Below are 16436 nucleotides of genomic sequence, written 5' to 3'. Positions count from 1 at the left end.
ACACATAGAATGACTGTCATGAGACTAGCGTCAAAGACAAAATTCCCTTTATTTTTATAGTAGGGCATTTATTTATTTATTTTATTCAGTGGAAGAAGATGTCTAGATAACAACTAATGTGACATCCTTATTAAAGGAGAACCCAGAGTAATTTATCCCAAAAAGGCTTCATCCTTTCTAAATCTACCAACAAGAAAAAGATTGTCATGTTGTTCTTGTTTTTCAAAGAAGAAAGAAAGAATCATAATTTTGCCTCATAGACATTTTCCTGTGAACTCATTGGGAAAACGCCAAATGTCTTCACAATTTGGGAAATGGTTTATCAAAGCATTTTAGGTGGGTTCAAAAGAGTACACTCAAACCACAGTCACTGTGCAAGCACATTCTCAACAGACAAAGGAGGAAGTGGCTAGGTGCTTTTACATGAATCACTTAAATCCTTTGAAAAAAAGTGGACCCAAAACACTATAAATACTTGGTTGAGCTCCTCGACCCCAATCACTGGTTTGGACAACACAGAGACAACAATGATAGCTTTGCTGCTGTTGGCGCTGGTCGCTCACTCCTTTGCTCTGCCTCTGCCGTCTGGGGACACAGACAACTGGCTTTTAGCAGAGGTAAGATCTGAGGTCTCTAATCCACACATAATTTAGTTTTATAAGCTGGCTTCAAATGGCTTTCTTTTGTCATAATCAATGCAAAAAGAGAATGGAGTAATCCACACCTACTTTACACCATTATGAATGTCATTCAGCTTTTGTTCTTTTTCTATAAACAGAAATACCTTCGTCGGTTCTATGACCTTCCAGCAGGTCTCCAAGGTCGCCAAAGGTCATCTGGTGCCTTTCGGGACAAGATCAGGGAGATGCAGAGCTTCTTTAAACTCAAGGTGACTTCTTTGATTTGCAGAGTAGTTGTTAGCTACCTGCTGGTAATGTAATGAGCAGGGCATTGCTGTTTTCTTCTTTCTTTCTTCTTCAATTTGATAAGAGTTTGAGTAGGTTTTGTTCATAGTTTAAAGAGAGGAGAGAAAAATGAGATCAGTTTACATTACAACTGTTTTTCTAAGGTTTTTTGTAGGAAAGAAGTTGAAATGGGTTTACTTGAGTTATCTTTATTGCCATGACAACAACCTTTGTTAGGAACTTTTCTTGTTGAGCTCATAGTGCAAGACAGATAGGACAATATTTAACACAGCATACAAATAATGAAACCATAATTTATATAAAACAGTACACAGAGATTGAAAACGATAACCTACAAACAAAGTATACCTATCAAATGTTTAATATTCAAGACTCATTGACAGATGCATTGAACCATTCAGAAGTTTTGATGAGTACTCTCGTTGATTACAATACTCCGAATGTACCCATGTAACATATTTTCTTTCCACCTCCTCTCCCTCTGAAGGTGACAGGAAATCTGGATGACAACACTCTGGACCTGATGAAACAAGCCAGATGTGGCGTCCCAGACATCGGGGAGTACAACCACTTCCCTGGACACCTCAAATGGCAAAATAACAATGTCACATTCAGGTATGCATTAATGTGGTACTTGTGAATAAAATATAAATGGTGCAGAAAGTGGATACTGGTATCATTTATCACTCATCTATTCCCTGATGTATCAGGATATTGAATTATACACCAGATCTGAAGAAATCAGATGTTGACAGAGCCATCCGCAATGCGCTGAATGTTTGGGCCGATGTCACCCCCCTGACCTTTAAGAAGCTGTATAAGGGCAACGCTGACATTATGATCAGTTTTGGATCAAAAGGTACGATAAATGTTAATTAGGATGTACTGTATCATATCTGAACACACAAACAAAAATAAATGATGTTGGGTTTTCTACACTACAGCTGCTTAACTATAAATAATAGACATTATGCTAGTGCACATTCTGCTTAGCATGTTTAAAAATTGTGTGTCCTGTTCTCTGTAGAGCATGGAGACTATAACCCTTTTGACGGGCCTAATGGATTGCTGGCTCACGCCTACCCACCCGGCCAAGGCATTGGAGGAGATACTCACTTTGATGAGGATGAAGACTGGACCAAAGATTCATCAGGTAACAGTTGTGCACAAATGTTCAACATAAGTCACCTAACTGAATCCTAATGGTTATAAACAAGTAAGTCCTATCTGGACTATTTTGACTGAGTATCTTTTCTCTACAGCTTACAACCTATTCATAGTGGCAGCCCATGAGCTGGGCCATGCCCTCGGTATGTCCCATTCCTCAGATGCGGGCGCCTTGATGTACCCCGTCTACTCATACTCTACAGGCTACCCGCTGTCTGAAGATGACATTGAAGGCATTCAAGCTCTATACGGTGGGAAAATAGCTGAATGAATTAACTGGTCTTATTCCTAATAATACATGAGCAGTGCATTAATGCCAGATGTTCAATCACAGGCCCAAACCCAAACCAAAAGAGAGTACAGCCAAAGCCTGACGCACCTGACAAATGTGACCCCATGTTGAGTTTTGATGCTGTCACAGAGCTCAGAGGAGAGACCATCATCTTCAAAGACAGGTACAGTAAGAACCATGATGTTAAATACAAAGATGGTAATACATAAACTAAGCTAAACTCTAGATCTAGATTTATAACCTGTTTGAGGAAGCGTTGATTATTATGTAACTCCTTTAATAACTCTCCAACTTCGCAATGTATTTCTGTTAAGATAAGTTTAATTTGCTACATGCTGTTAACAAGCTGTACTTTGTCCAGATTCTACTGGCGTATTCATCCTCAGATGCCGGAGCCTGAGCAGACACTGATCAAGTCCACATGGCCCTCCATCCCCAACAAGGTGGACGCAGCATACGAGAACCCAGAGAAGGATCTAGTCATCATATTTAGCGGTCGGTTATGTATATTTATTTACTGATGTCATATTTTTTTCATTATTGCCTAAATGCTAGATACAAACTCTGCTCTGTGTTTCAACAGGTATCCGAATGTGGGCTTTGAATGGATATAACCTTGTTGACGGTTACCCAAAGTACATACACAAACTTGGACTTCCCAAGAAAATAAGGAAAGTAGATGCTGCCGTGCACATCGGAGACACTGGGAAAACTCTACTCTTCACTGATGAGGACTATTGGAGGTATGTGGTGATGAGTATTTTCATTTTTTATTCATTTATCTTCTTTTTTTAATGTATGCAGTCCATTTTTCTAGCTTTGATAGGGAGTCAGATAATGAGACAGTTTTTCCTTGGAATATATTTGGTGAGGAGTAGGCTACTGCATGTCTTAGTAAAGATTCCAAGTCTTTAAATTAGCAAAAAAAAACAATAGATTAAAACTGAGCCAGTCAGTTTTCCTGTATTTCATCCATGTTGTTTCGCTTTTATTTGTCACTCACAGCTACGATGAAGCAACAGGCACCATGGACAGCGGCTACCCACGATCCATCGAGGAAAACTTTCCTGGGATGGATGATGAAGTCGATGCTGCTGCTTATCACTACGGTATTATTAAGCCTCAAATATCACATTGTCAGTGTAGTTAAAGCTGCATTAGAAATGTTTATGAAAATAACTTATTTCCAGAGACTTTCGCTATATGCTGAGAGTAGTACACAAGCTAGATAATCTGTAAAAAAATGTTGATAATGGTAAATGCTATCAAGACCACTAGAAGGAGCCAGTGGGACCGAGTTTCTTTCACAGATTATCTGTCTCATGTGCTACTGTCAGAATATAATGAATGTTTCAGCAAATATGTTTCTTTTTTAATAAAAGTTACTTACGGCAACTTCAAAGGAGATATTTTTTTTCCCAGCACCACCAATACACAGCTCTCCCTAATTGTTATTCCTCTTTGTTTTCTTCCAGGATACTTGTATTTCTTCCATGAACAATTGCGGTACGAATACAGTTACACCTCGAAGAAGGTCATCCGCATCCAGAGGACCAACTCCATTCTCAACTGCTGATGAGGGGGTCTGCAACTGTCAGCATAGACGTAACAATATATGTGGCTGCAAAACTCACAACACATCTTCACAATACACAAAATATACACAAACACACGTGTTAGAAATGAGACATAGGAAGTTGCAGCTCACTGACGGAGCAAATGAAGACCTGGTACAATTAAACCAGTGTTTGTTTGTTTTTTATTTTTACTAGTGCTGGACACCTGTAGGTCATATAATTTGTCAGACACAGAATGCTGGAAAATTCCTCGGAAATATATTATTTATTTTACATCTCTATATTTGTACTACAAGTTTACAGACATGCAAGATCCTTAGCCGGTTAAGCTTCTTGTCAAGAATGGATAGTTTCATTATTTGACTTCTTGTTTCTCTAAATTCTGTAACAACAAAGAGTTTAGCATTTTAATATATTCTGTGTTTGTCCTTGGATTTTTGTAAGTTTGGAAAATTACAATAAAAGCAGAGAAATTCCAGCTGGATTAATGATCTTGGTGTTAAGGAACTGAATGTAAAGTAATGTCGTCCCATGTAGTGACATTTTGAGGGAGCTCCGACACACAAGATGACATTTCAAGAATCCAAACTCTGCAGAGCTTTTGCATATTGAGTATGCCAAAGATGAGGTTAACACTTCGATGGGACCGTGTCTGAAAGATCCACTTATGCAAATCTTAGTTACTGCTTTTAATAAATGTCACTGATATATCTTTTACATATTTGACGTATGTGAATTTTCTGTCAGTGTGTTTAAATACATGTGGAAATGATTTATTAAATAAAATGCAAGTAAATTAAGACAACCAGTGTGGTGTTTTATCAGGACAATGAAGTTATATTACAACATATTTGAACTCAAACCTCATAACACTTTGTTATTTGTTTGTGTGCAAAGTTAAAATGCGCCAAAAATGATCATAAAGCAGCCGAACTCTTGCTTAAAGGCTGGATGTATTTGAAGACTTGAAGTGGCATTAGGTTTTTTAGGCATTTTTAATGTTTCCTGGAACCGTCATGCAAACTATCAGATGGTGTAACATTGCAGGGGGTTATTGGCTGAGAATGATATGAAAAATACATGATATTTTAGAGTTGGAGGTCTTTATTTATTGCATCACTATTAACTCTGATAGAAACTCTGGGTCGTGTACATGTTGTTCCCCACCTTTTCCACTAGAGAGCACTCCTATCAACAGTTTGAGTGCATAAAGGTCCTCTTTTGACCAGAGAGTCTGGACAATTCTGAGAAAGATTAAGTGAGCTACAGAAGAATTAGCCTATTACGCAATATTTGCACAACATCATGACAATATCTGACTGCGATGGGCTGGTTCTCTATTCATCATCAAGTGTCTCAATCCATTCCTAAGTTTGTGCTTCATTAGCACAACAAATGTTGGGGAAAATCTCTGGCCATATTAGATCCAAATATACCACAAATCAGACAGACTAAGCACTAATCACATTAATAAACACACAATATCTTCATCCTCCAGCATACTATAACAACCTAAAGCCAATTATTTCAGTTATATGTCAGATGTTTTATGAAAATTAAGAAGTTGTGCAGGGGGAGCAGCCCAGTTTCCAAAGGTCAGTTAAATATCTCTAGCTAAAGTTTAGGAAACAGTGTAGCTTGAGCCAAGCAGCATAATCCACAGGCCCAATCATGTGGATGTAATTACAGTGCAGTGAAGCAGTCACCTCATTTGCTCATTTCCGAGGTATTGCGTGGCATAGGCTGCACCACCGGTGCACAAATCCTGTGTGTTCATCACTGATGTTGGCTTTCAAAGTCTAAGCTCCAGTTAAAAACACAGATGGTTTATCTGAAATTAATATGCATTTTGCATGAGCCCTTCTTAAATTAAGATTAGAATGTAATTTGCATGTGTCAAAAGTGATACTACCCCTTTAGCTCCCCTCATGTGTTTTGAATAGTAATTGTAATTTTGCGCAGGGCAATAGAAAACGAGGGGAGGGACATGACAAAGGAAACATTTAAACAAGAGAGCTCATTGTGTTTGGCAAACAGCGGTAACCACTGATATCGTTAGAGCTGACTCCAGGCCTGTGCTGAAAATGCTTTAAAATCCTCCCTTTTCCTGTAACTTTACCTTGATGTTTAGAGATACATGTTTGTGGCCTGAAGAAAGTAGATCCAATCTAGTTTTGCAGGGACAGAAAGACTCACAGTAAAATACAGCAGATGTAACATTTAAAGCTTTAAATGTTTATTTCAATGTGAAGATCACTTTGTTTCCTATACTTGAATCTGTTTTCACTACTCTGTAAAACACTGTAAATGTTTACAACTGACATGCTGTCACTCCTTGGTGGTTTGCAGAAATTGAGCAACCTTTGGTTCGGACTTGCCTTTTGTAGAGCAGTGCAACTGAGAAACATGCCAAACTAAGGAGGTGTTAGCCCCTGTGGATTTAGAGGTCATGTAAGTCTCCTCTTTTTTATCTCATTCCAGTCACAGCCGGGCACCTCTCCCTGTTCCTGCCCCAGTCAAAAGTCATTAGCATATCCAGCTCTTTCAACTCGTTCAAAATGCAGCATGGAGGATTTGAACTGGAGCCAAATGAAAAGATCATAAACCGTGAATTTTAATGTCTCTCCACTGGTTACAAGTTAGGTCGTGAAGTGATGCTGGGTTTACGGGGTGTTTTCAAGAACAGCCAGGTGGATGTTCAGCTACATTACAAAGCACTGACTGCCCTGTGTGCAGGAAATTTTGATCCTGAAGACTAAAAGCACAGTGGGTGCGGTTCAGCCATCAGTGCTCCTACGCTGGAATGAGCTGCCTGAAGCTAGAAACTATTTTTCCTTTTTATTATTTTGATGTTATTTAAAATGTAATATTTAAAATTTTAAATTCAATTTTATGGGGAAATTTGACATTACTTATTTATTTGCCTCTGCAGCACTTTGGAGTTAATGAACATGTAGAGAACGGATGGAGACAGTTTAAAGAGTTCAACGAAAAATGGCAGTGGAGGTAGAAAAAACAAAGGTGGTATCCTTTGAGAAAACCTTTACACAGACCAGCCCAGCAACTCCTGATGGAAACCAGATGACGGAGAGCAGGGGTCGCAGGATATATCCCTTTTCCTCTGGGGAAACTCCCTCCTCAGACCACCGATATGAGAGGGGTGATGCAAAACTCCTGCTACTCCAAGACTGACCTGATTATTCTGACCAAGTAACATGGCTTTGGGGATTAATGAAATGTTATCCAGAAAGACATGTATTTATATCTTTCAAAACCTATGAATTGCACATTAAAGTGGTAGATCAGCATGTTATATGCCTGTTGCACTGTTCTCAAACACACATTTCATAACATGCATGTCAGAGTGTAGGTCGGCTAGGTGCAACATGCTCAGGACAGGTCATTTTCAGCTTTTTATTATTATTATAACAGTGAAGGTGAATGTGTGATTTATAGTGTGCATAGTGCTGATAGTGGCAAATGTTATCCTTCTGGGTGTATCTGTTAATATTGTGTCCCAGTATGTTTATTTTCTGTTGCCTTTTGTGAACTGTTGCCTTCTTGTCTCGTCTTCCTGTTGTTATTCTTCCTTTTCCCTAAATAAATGTGTAATGTTTATATAATGCAACCAGTGGTTTACTGTGTTTCTTCCTCTTTAGATGCTGGAATGTGGAGAAAGTCAGGCTGTGCTCTGTGTTGACCCCTGATAGATAAACCTGCTGATAAGTGACCCATGGGGCAGATAGAGCTGTGTTTTAAATGTGACCAATAAATTTCATAAAAGAGATTATCTCTTTGATGCCACAGCAGACCTTGCAGGCGGCTTTTAGGATTAGCTGCTGTAAAGCAAAACAAAAAAGTTGCAAGACTAATACCAATTTTGGTATTTTGTTAAGAAGTGCAGGCAGGGCCTTCATTGAGAAGTCTATATTTTATAAACATAAATAATGTATATTAAGTTGTTTTTCCCCTAAAACTTAATATTGAAAAGTTTGGAAAAGTACTAACTATAATCAACAGATCCTTTGGTAAATATTCCAAGATTTATAATGTAAAAAGCAAAATATTTTGCTCATCCTAAGGGATCCAGCTTCTGGTGTGAAATCATTCAAAAGCATAGTACAGAATATCAGTTTTTAAAAACTGCCACAGGAATGCTTTAAAAATTGTAATTCATTTTATCATTGAAAATGTTGTAATGTCAGTAGTCCAAAGGATGTTCACTTTTCCAACTCAATATGCTTTCTAGAAAACACAATGTAAGCCAAACTGAAAATAAGCCAGTAGTCTGTTAGAGTAACACAATCCAGGATGTGTTCTTTGACAAGCAAAGTCATGCTTTTCTCTCACATACCTCATTTCAGACGCTGTAGATACAAAACAGATAACCTGAAACAGTTTCAAGACCTCCTGGAATTGTATGTTGGTATGTTAACAGTGCTGTATGTAGGAAAATAATGATATACTGACTTCACTTGTGGACACAAAGTAAATCATTATTTCTGTCTGGCTGCATAAGATTTTGAAAAGGTGTGTGGCCTAAATTATGGTGAATATGCCACCAGATACAGTAAGTTCAACCCGAGCAAGAAAATATATGTAAAAATATCAGAACTTGACTTTGGCGTAAGATGGGGAAGACTTGTGAACAGCTGATGGAAGTGTCCTAAATTCAGTGTAAGGAGCTTTTTTAACAAAATACGTCAATCAGCGTAATAAAACCCTCACTGTACAGCACTGACCATACGCTGCTCCTCTACATGCTGAGTCATGGTGTTTTTATTTTTTTAATGTGATGGGTCAATAGAAAGAGTTGTTTATTATTTTTGAGAAGTTGGACCTTTTGCTGATGCGAGGTGATTTAAGCCACAGCAGTATTTTGGGAAATCAGCAGTTCCCAATCTTTTTCTGACCTACGTGTGTTACGTATGTATTATTGTTTTTTTGCTATGCGGGTCAGTTCAGGACAGTGACCAGTTCATACTGCAATCTGATACAGGCCACATTTAAAAAGTAATGTGAACAGCCAAAAAAAAAATAAAGATGTGATTAGAATTGAGCACTAAGACTTGCAGTGGTAATGTAGCATCAGAGGCACAGAGTAGAGTCTGTTATTACTGTTTTCCAAAAATGTTTTTTTTTTCTGCTTTTAATCAACTTTGAACCCCATGGCAAAGTCCAGACTACTGTCTTAAACTACAATGTGCCACCAAGTGTTTTATATGAGCGTCAAATTCAATCACACACATGGACCTTTGCTAATATTGAGGATCAAACTCAATAAATACAATGTAAAACCTAAACAGATGCATTGCATTTTCATTGTTTAAGCCTAATGTAATTGTCTTTATGATTTACCGAATGCATAATAATGACTAATGTTTTAGTGCCTCTTAGAAAAACAAGCAAATCTTTTGTGGCCTGTGACGAGTTGAGCTGATCTTTTGTTTGTCTGAAAAACAAAACCTCTGTGCTGAGCTGCAGTCCGCTGACACAGTGCCTTGGTGTCTATTGTCACGGCAGCACAACGAGCCAGAGGGCATTCAGAGCACCGATATTTCAGTATCACTGCTGTCAAATGAAAATTTCAAATCTGCTTCAACTCTTCTAGGAATACAAAACCAGGTTATGTTCAAGTAAATAAACAATTATTAACTTTTTACATTCTAAACAAAAGCTTAAGAAACTACTTTCACAGCCTCCTGCAGGAATGGAAAGTAAAACCGTGCAGCGATCGCAGCAGCATGGGCTCATTGTTGAAGCAAAGTGAATTAGCTGCTTGGATAACTTAATCCTCCAGAGGATCTATCAGGGAAGGTCAAATTGTATTTGTTTGATAGTTGTTCAAGCAAGAGCAAAGCACTTAATAAAGACACCCTGGTTCTGCTTGCCTGAATTAATTATACACAGTTCAAAGCTTCCCTCTGCTTTGAAGTAATTAAATCTCAGAGCCAGACAACTGCAGAGAGGGAAGTGATTACCCTTTGATTTCTTTGCTCACATGTCCCACACCGTATTGCAAACAGCACGCCTAATATTGAGTTGTTTTCAAAAAATAAAATTAGTTATGTTTAAAATGTTCTGTCCACTGTTGGTGTGCTCTGAAAAATAAACTTAGAACAATAAAACGAGATAAAACAAGAAAAGCCCCTTTTTATTCAGTAAAAGCTGAGGCAGAGAAGCCTTGTTCAAACTTGAATAAATGTGAACTGCTGTTTGTTTAGTAGCAATTACATCACAAACGTGCACTTAAGATATGCTTGCAAATGCTGTTTTTTCAGACATCAGCTGACTGAATACAGTCTCAAGGTCTCTTTTGACCCAGCTTTATGCACAGAGAGCAACCTGAAAAAGGTCTCTTGTTCTCCCGATTACTGCCGCTCTTCCTGTGACTGTCACCGTATTTGTGCGATGACATTACTTCAAACCAAAGATGCTATGAGGAAAGTGTCTTCATTGTCAGTGCTCTGCAGACGTATTAGAACTTGTCTGTTTTTCTTTACTTTCATGGGAAATGTGAGCAGTTGGGCAACCATGTCCCAATTAAATGTCACTGCGTGCATTTGCGAGTTCAGCATGGTTTGTTTTTCAGTGTCAAACAAATGTCAACATTTCTGTCAAGACCTCTATTGATTCCACCTCTGAGAGAAGGTTCTTTACCTCCACCGGCTGTAAAACATTGTCAGTTCTCTAATAAATTGTGCTTCATTGTGTGTTTTCTCTTAACAGAACAGTAATCACATATATAGAACGTCGCTGTTGTCAGCTGGTCTATAAAGTATCATAAAGATTGCATGTCAACACATTTGTGCATGTCTCAGACTACACAGAGGGACATTGTTACGGAAATGTAAATATACATGTGACTTGATTCAGTGTAGCTTTCTGATTAAGTTCCACTGACATTTCAGTCATATCTGACATTCTTAAACACATAATTTCACTTCAAACCATCATAATTTAAACTGGAGAGTGTGTTTAGCTACAATGGTGGGTCCAAAGAGAAAAAAAATCCCTTCACTTTTAATCTATAACTTCATTTGTTGTGCTGTTGCATTTCCTGAATGTCTTTGCAATTTCACAGCGATGGTGTGAATCTTTATCTCGGCGCTACTGAAGGCACCCAGGTGCAGTTTCTGATGGATGACTGGTTCCTTAGGTCTCAGCATGTCGGCACTTCAGGAGATGGACAAAAAAAAACCCCCACAAACATCTGGAAGTGTTTTCTGCAATGGGGTCAATCCACTGAGGGCTCTCAGGCAGACTCCTGAAGAGAATAGAGTTGTATGCACACATTCACACATTCAGAGGCATACAAAAACTCAAATACAAGACAACAGGGGGGACTTTGGCTTGTTTAAAGAGCTTCTAAATGTCTTCTGTATTCTGAGGCACGTACAACTATGATGCAATCTGTGTAAAACCCCTTTGGTTTAGTCACCCGTATATTTCCTCGGGTAAAAGATGTGTCACAGAAAGGAGGGCACAATGTGAATGTTTTCTCTGTCTCACAGGACAAAAACTCATTGCCAGACACCACACAGGAGATCTGTAAGCTGCCATGACTGAAACCCAGCTCCTTCTTTCTCCTTTCTCTACCCATCTCCTTCCCAGTCACCTCCTTGGCAGGTTACCAGCCCAGTGTAGCACGGTATTCTTCCAAAACCCGGCGTTTCTGCCCACTTTACTATTTTTTAAGGACCATTCAAGACCACAAGTGTGTGTACGTGTCTGTGAATCCAGACACTTTCAAGTAAATAAAGACAAAAAGGCTCTATATACGAAACGTGTGACTGAGTTGTAAAAAGTGAAGAAACTGTTATGAGGGGAAACCGCTGAGATCTAAGCTTTCCTCTTGTCCTGTAGAGACACACCCAGCTATGAGTCAGTCCTGTGCATAGAAACAAATCACACATTGAAAAACAGGATCTCTAGCAAAATGTTAAGTGCAGTGTCTGCAGTGACGCGTTATTTCCTCGTTTTATTGTGTGCGTTCATGCTTCTTTGCCGACACACCCAACAATTGTTGCTATTTTTTACAACCACACGTGTGAGAATAGTCAATTTATTACACATATGATTCACATATATATAAAGTTATATACAATATAGTTACATACATACAAATATAAACTTCTACACATAGACTGGGCTCATCTGACTTTCAATTAACCAACTCAAAAGGTGGATTTCCTTTACAATTTCAAAAACCAAAACACTAAATAACTCAAGACTTTTCATATTGTGGACATTCAAAAACCCAAATATGCAGTGTTGAGGCTAATGATCCTCTTAGCTCCACAGAAATACCACAGGAATGTCAAGGTAACAGTACACAAGACAGCACCCCGCAGCTTGGTGTTTATACATCAACATCGACATAAAGTGTACTTGCATCACTTCATTTCCAGGGAAAGTTGTCCTACTTCATTGGTCAAATTTGTTTAAAACAGCTGTCTTGCTCAACTGGAGACTAATTTGACAGCAAGTCAAAATAAAGTCCCAGTCAATATGGTCACGGCTTGTTTGCTCCTGTTGTGTAATGTCCTAAAAAACTAACAAAACACTGATCAGTGAGCACTGTGCCGAGGGCTGCGTGCACCTAAATCGCATGGGCTGCACATCAAACTTAGTGTCACTATGAAGATAAATTGTCGAAACACAATGGACAAGTTGTCAGACTTGTGTTCGTGGAAACAAATTCAAGTAATGAAATGGTCGTTTTGTGGGTGTAACAAGAAAACATCTCATTTTACTCAACTAGGTTTAGTTACAGTGTTTGTAACAAGACTTTACTGTAAGCTTCCCAACCAGACCGTGCTCAATATAATAACTATTCCTTGGATTGTTTCACATTTTTGGGAAAAGCACTATTTAGTTTTGTAGAAGAGCGTTAGTTAAATAAGAAGACTGAGGCCTCTCTGAGTACCACTTCTGACGAGCATGGCTGTACTGACCACTGAGGTCAACAGTATTTTTCACAAGGGGTATACAAAAACAGTTGTGAAATAATTGTCTAAAAATAACTACTTTGATGCGTTGTTCCCCCGAAACAAGTTCAGCAAGTTCAGTTTGTGGACATTGGTATATCTAAAGCCCTGTGTACAGCAATGTCTCTTTGTGTTAACACATAGATCGCTTAACACTAAGCTTTAATGATGTCAAGAGAATTAGGGTTAGGGTTGTGCAGAATTAGGGTACTGGGACCTTTTTTGATCCAATTCAGGCACTGATCTAAATAACAGGTTATATCTTATTGCTTTAATGCACACAAAACTCAAGTTGTAAAAACAACCGTTTGTGGTTGTCTGTCCGCTGGTTGCCTTGAAACTTCACTGTGACAGCTAGACTGAAGGAAGTCCCTTATCAACACGAGAAAGAGTACTTCCCTTTATAACCACACCACAACCGTTGTTTTTAGACTTGGTTTATGTATGCATTAAACAAACAAGATATAACTTATTAATTAGTGAGCTTTGGTACAAGTACAAGTAGGTGAATTTGTTACCTTCGGACAAAATCAGGCTAGCTGTTTCTCCGTTTCGAGTCTTTGTGCTAAGCTAAGCTAACTTGAAGCCGGTTAGCTGTCAATCTGTTGAATTAACTCTCTGCTAGAATGCAAATGTGTGCATCTCCCAAAATGTCGAACTATCCCTTTAATCATTTCAATAAAACATCACATTCAAAGTCAAATGATAAATCGTAGTGGTCAACAGTCATGAAATATTCCTCAGTGTGGATATTAGGAGCAATGCATAGAAGGTTTTACATTAGACTGGGTGATATTTAGGCCATGTGTAAGTGCATCCTTAAAAACAGTACCACGACTGGAGCGAGTGCAAATAACTCTTAATATGGTCCCAAACATTGTCTAAAGTTCTGATGAAAATAAGTTGTTCTGTGCTATGTAAAATGCTGTACATTTTGTTATTGTGTTTCAAAAAGGTACAGCATTTATGATATTTGTGTTCATGAAGGCTACATTAAACCTTTAAGACATATTCCAGTTTCACCTCGGAACAAAGGTAATTAAGTGAGTAACACAAAAAAAAGTGTTTTGCATATCAAAGCAGATAAGGCACAGCTCTGGCATCAGGATTGTAAGGGCCGGGAGATATTCTCTATCAGGACTAGTTCGTACAACGTGTTGTCCGTGCGCACATTGTAAATCAAAAGTGTTTGTAGTTGCTCCGAATGGCTACACTAGAAGGCAGCATGAGAGACCAGCCATCACAGACGGCTGGGGGGTGATCGGTTGTTCATATGAGAAGTTACAGAAATACTTGTGTCATGAATTAAAACAACTGTGTAATGTGGGTATGAATTTCAGCTTTGGAAAGTTACAAAAATGGTCGGACACAGCCAACGCCAATCCAAAGTCTGGAAGATATGGGGGTTGTGGATTTCCGAAGCTCTTCGACCAACCGACAAGCACTTGTGATGGAGTATCCCTAAAGGAGCGGTCCGTTTCCATAGTCTCACAATACGATACCGTCAACATTGCAGTTCAGCACCTCATTGTGTTGGACTTGACCCAGCTGCCGGTGGAACTGTCCCTGTTTCTGGGTCCTCCAGCAGTGGATGCTCTCTCCCAGTGTGATACTCTTAATACTGGGCAAGTGGGTCAGCATGTTATTTGGCAAAGACACCACTCCAGAGCCAGACAAATTCAGCTCTTGCAGGGAATCTAGTCCGCTAAAAACTGCAGGGCTCAGAGTCTTAAGCTTCAGGTTGTTTGAGAGATCCAGAACTTGCAGGCTCTGGAGGCCCTTGAAGCTGTGTGGCTCGATTTCCTGAAGCTCTTCGAGGCCACTGATGGATAAATAAACCAGATCTTTCAGCTGAGCGAAAGCTCCCTCCTTGATGCAGGTGATAGGATTACCATCTAGATTGAGGTACCTCAGCGGAAGTCCTGCCAGCATCGGTACGCTCAACATCCGATTTGAAGACAGATTTAAGCTTTGAATGTGCAATACTCTCCCATGCGAAGTTGTGGTGACAGACACAAGCTTGTTATGAGACAGATCCACACTGACAGGTTCACCATTAACTTTAGTAGTGAACACGTCCATGTCGAACTCTTGGAATATGTTGTGACTGAGGTCAACTTCAGCCAGAGGGAGGCCAGAGAAACACCTCGGGGTGAGGCTTTCCAGGTTGTTGTGGCTAAGATCCAGAGTCTCCAGGTAACGCAGCTTGGACAAAGCATTGGGGCTTATCTGAAAATGTGGCAAAGAAGAGGTGAAAAAAGAGAAAAATATATTTTAAGAGTTAAGCAGTGGCAAGGTTGAAGACATAGTGAAATGAAAATAAAAATATAAAATGAGGTTTGACATATCTATGTGTCAAGGTAAGTATTAGGTATTTATGTATAGAAATCCCTAATTCCTTTGCTTATAGAACACTTTTAAATATTATATTATATTCAATGACTCCTGCAATATATACACACACACATACAATTTACACAAATGTATCCAATCACCCGGACACCCGACAAATGTAAATACAGTACACGCTCCTGAGGGAAATATCTTGCTCTTAAGCTACGAAGCTGCTCCCTTTGTCTGTCTGCCATTTGGTGCCTGGGAGTTAAATTAAGTGGGGTTTTACAGCTGTTTTCAGCAAAACCGCTTTCTACAGCTACAAACACTATAAATGAGAGTGACCCAAAACAATAAACTTGTAGGGATGCACCAATTGGGAAATTCTTGGCTGATACTAATGTTTAAAATAACAATTTGACCAATAGCCAAGGCAAATACCAATGTGTTTTTAATATTAATGTAATTTGTGTGCTGGAAAACAGGAGTGAGTACTTCTCCAATGTCCAGAGATTTAGCCAGATCAACAGAACAGATAACCTTCAGCCACCGACATCAGTAAATGTCATCTTACAAACAGATAGGCCGATGTCAGTCAATAAGGAGAATATCGATATACCACTGACCTTTGTTATATGGTTGCTGCTTAGATCCAAGCTAACCAGGGTGGTGTAACCTGGACCAGATAACATGGTGTCGCTGAGCGGGCCCATGGAGATGGAGGACAGGTCAAGGTGGGCAGTGTCCAGTGGGATGGGGATGGGCATGGTGGTGCTGGGTCCCAACCCTCGGCAGTCCACCCTGGTCAGGCTGAAGCTGTCGAACAGGCCGAAGCTCTCCACCTCACAGCGGCAACCAGGGTGGCAGTTCTTGACAGCGCTGGACTGGACAGAGGCCAGCAGCGATAAGCCAAGCCACAAGAGGAGTGCCATTATGTTCTAGAGCGAGAGAAACAAAATCAATATTTACATTTGACTCCCCCTGAGGATGAAAGTGTTCTCTAATGAAAAATATCCTCTATTATGTTCAAACCAGCTTTCAAGCTACAATCCTCGTCTGGGAAAGAAAAATGCACAACCTCAACCACCAGATCAGCTCAGTACGTCCTGTACTACTTCAGTACTACTTCAGTACTACTTCACAGAACACC

General features: G+C 39.3%; 2 protein-coding genes across 2 annotated transcripts; one reads left to right on the top strand and one right to left on the bottom strand.

The window, feature by feature from the left end:
* The first annotated feature begins 527 nt into the window (after positions 1-527).
* Positions 528-4140, top strand: mmp13b (matrix metallopeptidase 13b). Its single transcript, XM_035680263.1, has 11 exons — positions 528-617; positions 779-889; positions 1414-1541; positions 1637-1785; positions 1954-2079; positions 2189-2344; positions 2428-2548; positions 2747-2880; positions 2969-3128; positions 3391-3494; positions 3861-4140. The coding sequence occupies exons 1-11, from the start codon at positions 528-530 to the stop codon at positions 3959-3961; spliced, it is 1380 nt and encodes a 459-aa protein (XP_035536156.1). The 3' UTR covers positions 3962-4140.
* A 7850-nt stretch (positions 4141-11990) lies between these two features.
* tsku (tsukushi small leucine rich proteoglycan homolog (Xenopus laevis)) lies at positions 11991-16224 on the bottom strand (the record flags this gene model as incomplete). The annotated part of the gene is given in 2 exon segments (XM_035680414.1): positions 11991-15181; positions 15913-16224. Coding segments are annotated over 2 exon segments (1053 nt in total), but the record flags the coding sequence as incomplete, so codon positions are not given.
* Between the last annotated feature and the right edge of the window lie 212 nt (positions 16225-16436).

The sequence above is a fragment of the Morone saxatilis genome, unplaced genomic scaffold, assembly GCF_004916995.1.
Source record: "Morone saxatilis isolate NCDOM2014 unplaced genomic scaffold, NCSU_SB_2.0 Contig8, whole genome shotgun sequence".
Lineage (NCBI taxonomy): Eukaryota > Metazoa > Chordata > Actinopteri > Moronidae > Morone > Morone saxatilis.
Note: the sequence above shows the minus strand (reverse complement) of the source record. Positions and strands in the feature narration are given on the sequence as shown.